The sequence below is a fragment of the Haplochromis burtoni genome, unplaced genomic scaffold (assembly GCF_018398535.1).
Source record: "Haplochromis burtoni strain Fernald_Lab_line unplaced genomic scaffold, NCSU_Asbu1 Contig_346, whole genome shotgun sequence".
Lineage (NCBI taxonomy): Eukaryota > Metazoa > Chordata > Actinopteri > Cichliformes > Cichlidae > Haplochromis > Haplochromis burtoni.
The window spans coordinates 512,231-518,515 of NW_024582707.1; the positions used below are offsets into that span (position 1 = coordinate 512,231).

Consider the following 6,285-nt stretch of genomic DNA (forward strand, 5'->3'; position numbering starts at 1 on the left):
AGCATGATAAAGTGAGCAACACTAGGTAATAGTAGCTCAGAGTCCAGAGTTCAGTAATCATCTTCTTATTGGGGGCGATCGTGGCTCAAGAGTTGGGAGTTCACCTTGTAATCGGAAGGTTGCCGGTTCGAGCCCCGGCTTGGACAGTCTCGGTCGTTGTTTCCTTGGGCAAGATACTAACCCCATGTTTGCCTACTGGTGGTGGTCAGAGGGCCTGGTGGCGCCAGTGTCCGGCAGCCTCGCCTCTGTCAGTGGCTAAAATGTAGCTTGCTATCACCAGTGTGTGAATCTGTGTGAGAATGGGTGAATGACTGAATGTAGTGTAAAGCGCTTTGGGGTCCTTGGGGACTAAAGCGCTATACAAATGCAGGCCATTTACCATGTTCCTCTACAACACCATTAACTGTACCCACAGATGGAAGACTGCTAACATTTATATGCAATTTTTCAACCAACTAATGTCTACTTCTGGTAAATTCCCAGTGATAAATCAGGCACCTTATAAAATACTGACTTTGTATAATAAATTTTAAAAATACCGTCAGCGGCCGGAGGTAGCACTCAGCCTCCAGCTAGATGCACCCATTGTATACATCTTTGTATGAATCCATTGTCACCTTGTACTAAAGTTATTGCATTCACAAGATTTTCAGAAAACTTGACCTCTGACCTTCACCTTGAGGTCGAGGTCACTGAGATTCAAACTCATCTGAGATATTTAGTAGATACACCTATGTTATAAATTTGAAAGTCCTATGTCTTTTAGTTCTTGAGTTCTCACATTCACAAACTTGGGTGTCCATGTCACCTGCTCGCCCATCGGGGTGACGACAATACACTAAAACATTGCATTTCAAAGTAATGGGGGCTCTGATTGAGTGTATGGGCACTTTCCTTGCATTGCACCCTCTGCCAGACCACCCACACCAATTTACTTTCAAGCCTGCCAATTTTTGTGAACTGAAATGGAACCTTAAGAATCCACCTGACTTATAACACTGAAGCAGAAAAAGCTCTGCAACTCTGCACAGTGGCTGAGTGCGCTTTGACTGAAACACTTCAACCCTCTCCAGCTCCTTAAACCCCATCCTACAGAGGCCCTCTTAGACACTTAAAGTACTAAGCATGCATAATCTCTCCACTCACACACTAGGCTGTGCAGAAACACGGGAGGAAAGCAGAAAGGACACCCTGGCTTGCAAAGAGGGAAGCAGGGTAGCTGGTGAGCAGTTGTTCAGTGCCTGACTTGGTGACAGCTGCTCAAAAGGAAAGGTATGGCTTTGTCTGAATCTGACCCTTTAACTTTTCTATATCGTATTGAGTGAACTTTGTATTAAATTTATTATATTGCGTACCTTGGTTTCTCACAGGGCTAACAAAGTTAACCCCGTCAACATTCCTCCAGTCCCATTGCTCAGGTAGAGCTGATGCAATCTTAGCTACGTCAGCTTTCACAGGTGCAGGACGAGCGCGCCTAAAATGTAAAAGGGGGTAATTTTACTTAACACATTTGCACTGAAAAGCAGTCCTATACAAAACCATAACTATGGAAATGTAATGTGTGTAAATCCACATTAAGTAAGATGGATCTGTTAGTCCAAGTGATATTTGTACCACAATTTGCTGAAATCCACTTAGAGGAGGAGACAGTCCAAAATAAAGAGGAAAGATTAGAACTAAACTGCTAAAATAACTCAACTTGCTACTAGACCAAAAAAAATAGTGTGAGGAAATATACTACTGATGAACTCAATTCGTCATTGTGGCAGGACATCCTCCCTCTGTGGTAGAGAATTATATACTATTTATGACGGTTCTTGTAAAGTTTGCCTGCAGGAGAAAAGTCTTTACTGACTTATTAAATCATGACAATAAATTCAGCTGGTGTGTTGGAGTCCAAACGACTGCAGGGGTGGAAACTCCCAGGATGGGTTGCTGAATGCTATGGAGGACTGCCACAATGACACACTGAACAGCCTTAGTTTAGTAGTGCTGACCTTTCTAGATAAGGGTGCGGGGACTGTCCACACGTAAATCCGGTTGAGTGTTTTTCTATAGCACCAAATCAAAACAGGAGTGACTTCAAGGAGCTTTATATTTTACATGTTAAAACCCCCAAAATACCAGAGAGAAAACTCCAACAATCAAACAACACCCTTTGACCGAGCACTTGGTGATAGTGGGGAGCAAAAACTCCCTTTTACAGGAAGGGAGTTTTTGCTCTGCCACGACTGGTTGGGAGTGATGGGAGGAAGACGGGACAAAAGACAAGCAGTCATGGCTTAACCAGACACAAAACACAAATGTGTACTAACCTTTTTTTCCCCCTTTTGAAAACACCTCCCAAAAAAATCAACAGACTAGCTCCTAATATTGCAAACATATTACCTATATGTACATCTTTTGTCTCCTATGTCCGGACCCCGGAGTACACAACGGGAAGTGCAAGTAAATACTCACACAGGGATACGAGAGGCAGGCCCGCCTGCTCTGTATTGCAGCTCCTGTAAAGTGTACATTTCGTGCTCTGGGTAGGGAGCAGCCTTCCAGGATTTCTGAACAGAGTTGATCACATCAATAAAGTCCATGCTGTGTTTGTAGAGCTTCTGTGGCAGTCTGGAGAAATAATAAAAGTACATTACAATTAATTAGGTACAAATATAAAAGATTTCAAGGGGACTCCTCAGCCCCAAACAGAGAGAGAAACTGACTAAAACAGATCTGAGTAAAATCACAATATGATAGAAAGTTGGTTAAAATGTACAGATTTTATTTATTTATTTTAAATGCTCGCACCTGGTAATTAATGCTGAAAAACCATCTAATTATCTAATTTTACTGAAGCAGAAGCAGTATAGTGAAGGGGGAGACAGACAGCTGTTACAGTCACTGTTCCCCTTTTTCTGACCGCCTCAACACTAAATTGTTAAATAAGGAGGCAATTGACAAAAAGGAAGGGAAACTAGTTTATGCAACGTTGCGCATGTTTGTGTCCATGTTCTGTGGAATTCAACCACATTTTATAAATAGAAGTTTACAATGTTGATCTGATGTTTTTTTTATTTATTTTAATACTCTATGGGATGTTGTTGCTCAATAACATTTCAACCAAATATGCATCTTTACTAATTCATAACCTGAATCAATTTGTTTTTTTCAATGATGCAGTCAATCAGTGTGGTCTTTTTATGCCACTTCAGCCAAGTTGCAAAATAAAGACTTGTTGTGTTGGTTGGTTACACAACTCTCAAAAAAAGAAAGAAACAAAACAAAACAAAAAAAAACCCAGCACTTCCACATACTAGAGAAAGGCAGTGATAAGTGTGGGAAACGATCGATTAAGTTTCAAATCACTCACTTCACAATAGAAGAACCTGTTACCCACAGATAACTACTACTAAGTAAAAAGACATGATCATAAGGATCCTGGCTGTGAGGGGAAAAAAAGGCAATAATTTCCGAATGATTTTTCCACTATGTTATATTTGAAAATATTACAATAGTAAAATTGTAGTTTTAAATAATACCTGCTTATTTGCACTAAACTGAATTGAATTTCCAATGGGTGATAAATATTAAATGTAGGTCGGTTAATTTTCACCCTTCAGGGTAAAAATTTTTCAAAATTATTGGTGTCTGCACAGTTGTGCAGGGTTTTCAGGAAGGAAGTTGCATGTTTATATCTTGTTTAGGTTTGGACTTCTTTGGTTGACAGAGTTTTCAGTGACAAACTCTTTTTACTAACAGCAGCTTTAGGGAGTGATTTTACAACGCAGAGTGGAGTCCATTTTCAATGCCGGGTCAAAATAGCTGTACTGGTTTTTAAATCATGTCTCTGCCATACAAAGGTTACTTACAACTCTGAGAATGGTTTGTTGTTACTCACCAAAGATGATGACATATCCAATTTATTAGCAATTTCACTCTTAAAACTTTGAACCATTTGCACACCAATTTTTCTTTCAGCCTCTCAGACAACTTCTTTTTATACCCAATCATCTTAAAGATCTTGTGACAGAAAAAACAACAACAACAAAAAAGGTTTGTATAGTTATGTACCTGCTGCCGAAGACTGGCTTGTATTCTGTTCGGGGTGGTACTGGATTTACCCTCTTTCCAACAAAGCATGCCCAGTTACGCCCCAGGACATCATGGACCCACCCTGGTAGGGTCTGGTCACAGTAGCTGGTCACCTTAGGACCTTCTTGACTGTACTGAAAATTTGAAGAGACACGCAGATTAAAGCTGGACATCATGTGAACAATTCAGTCAAATCATTTTATTCCAATATAAAGAACCTTTTTAAAAGCAACTGAATTAAAATCAGATAATTAAATATGAGTTATACTAGTTTAACTAAGTATTCAGGTAACCCTTGATGTTAAAGTTTGAAAATACAGTACAAGAGTGTTTAAATTAAATTACCGGTGGATTGTTTAATTACACTGAATAAAAATCAAGAACCAGATAATGGTCATTAGCGAAGTGGACCACACATCCCTGAGCTCACTGTCATGAAACTGATAACACACACACACACACACACACCTGAAGTCTGAACCCGGTAACACACACATCACCACACCACACATCCCTGAGCTCACTGTCATGAAACTGATAACACAAACAAACACACACACACACACACACGATTCTGAAGTCTGAACCTGCTGCTGCTTTTAAATAACACGAAATTCAAAGATTAAATGAGATAAAGAAAGAGGAAATTGAGACAGAGTGAACTCTTAGATATTTAGAAAAAGGTTAACCGAAGATTGAAATTCATTTACAGCTCAAGTTCTAATTGCTTTAAATGATGAGTCAAACTTTGACATATCAAGTCTTTTATCACTCTGGCTTCAGAAAAGAACAGCACGACTTCAATAATGGTTGGAAAACTCAGCAAGCTGGGAGATTGCATGTGCAGCTCTAACATGGCATGACATTTAAGACATCACTCAAATCCACAAATTAGTCGCAGCCATCTTTTACCTTGAAGAAGGCGAACCATTTGTACCCATTAATGACCACTTCAAAGCCTTGATTGTAGATGATGGTGAAGAAGCCTGTGTGCCCCAGCTCATCTGTGGCCACAGACAGTTTCTGCAGAGTCACAGTCACAGTGCTCTCACCTACAGCTGTAGAGGAACGGCACACAATGAAAGGCAGCAAAAATCCCCTGAACAAAGTCGACCTTTAGATTGACTTCATCAACTCTTTACAACAAAGTTAAGGCAAATTTTTGTTGGAACATTTTTACTACTTTCTTTAATGTATGTTTTACTTGTGCAAGACTGCAAGTTTTAAAAATACAATTTAACCAAAGTACAACTTCCTTGAACTTAACACATGTCTTATCATAAGACTGTCACATGATTTCCAAAAAGCTAACCATTTTATTTCCTCCTCATGTGACCCCCATATTGTGTGACCGTTTGTTTGTTTGTTTTTTAGATATGGTGTGCTTTTTTTGTTTGTTTTTTACCTTCAGCGGAACAGTTCACCGTCTTGTCGTGCCCTCCTTTGGACACCTTGAACACCCATGTTCCCACCAGGTCTTCGTAGGTGCAGTTTGCTGGTGTGTCACTCCAGCATCTCTCAACACAAAGCAGGAACAAACACACGAGCACTCCACTCAACCTCATCTTCAAACACAGCTAGCTTACCGGGCCACAAAAATAAAACCTACGCAGTTAGAGCTCTTAAAAAGATAAAAGTTTACCCTGACTAACTGCAAACTGTCCCACTTCGACTTGTCTGCGAACCAGTCCCCAAACAGCTACCTATCCACACTGAAACTTCTGCACAGACGCAGATTTATAACTTGTCGTGTCAAGATAGCTCTCTGCTATCAGCACAATACGCATGCGCGTATTTAGCTAGCACTACAGCCAATCGGCTAAAGTTAAACAAACATGTTAGTTTGTTCTTATTTTTAGATCAATGCTAACATATGACACATTCCAGAAACACAAGCTCGTCTTCTATCAATGTGACCAACACGCATGCAAGATGTAATTACGCTGTGAGTAGCTTATCGAGACTTTAATACAGCGTAATTAGTCTAACAAACAAGGAACTGATGGCATGTGAATCTCTTGCGCTCAACTGATCTTTGCTTCATAGTCTACTTCTTTAGTTTCGATTTCCTTGTCATATGACCTAACTAAGAGCATGCGCAGTGGACATTGGCAAGACTAGCGGGGAAAACCACGTGAGTACACAGTTATTTTTGTTGCTAAAAATTGTGCTTTCATAACATTGCTACTTGAATATTAGAAATAT

General features: G+C 39.9%; 1 protein-coding gene across 1 annotated transcript in view; it reads right to left on the reverse strand.

The window, feature by feature from the left end:
• ctsc (cathepsin C) overlaps nucleotides 1-5,837 on the reverse strand; it is an 8,712-nt gene extending 2,875 nt beyond the window's left edge. Inside the window, exons 1-5 of the mRNA XM_005942794.3 lie at nucleotides 5,486-5,837; nucleotides 4,993-5,138; nucleotides 4,060-4,214; nucleotides 2,461-2,616; nucleotides 1,356-1,474 (exon numbers count right to left, since the gene is read on the reverse strand). Coding sequence (XP_005942856.1) covers nucleotides 1,356-1,474; nucleotides 2,461-2,616; nucleotides 4,060-4,214; nucleotides 4,993-5,138; nucleotides 5,486-5,645 — 736 coding nt within the window. The 5' untranslated portion in view covers nucleotides 5,646-5,837. The remainder of the gene's footprint in view (nucleotides 1-1,355; nucleotides 1,475-2,460; nucleotides 2,617-4,059; nucleotides 4,215-4,992; nucleotides 5,139-5,485) is intronic.
• Nucleotides 5,838-6,285: the final 448 nt, after the last annotated feature.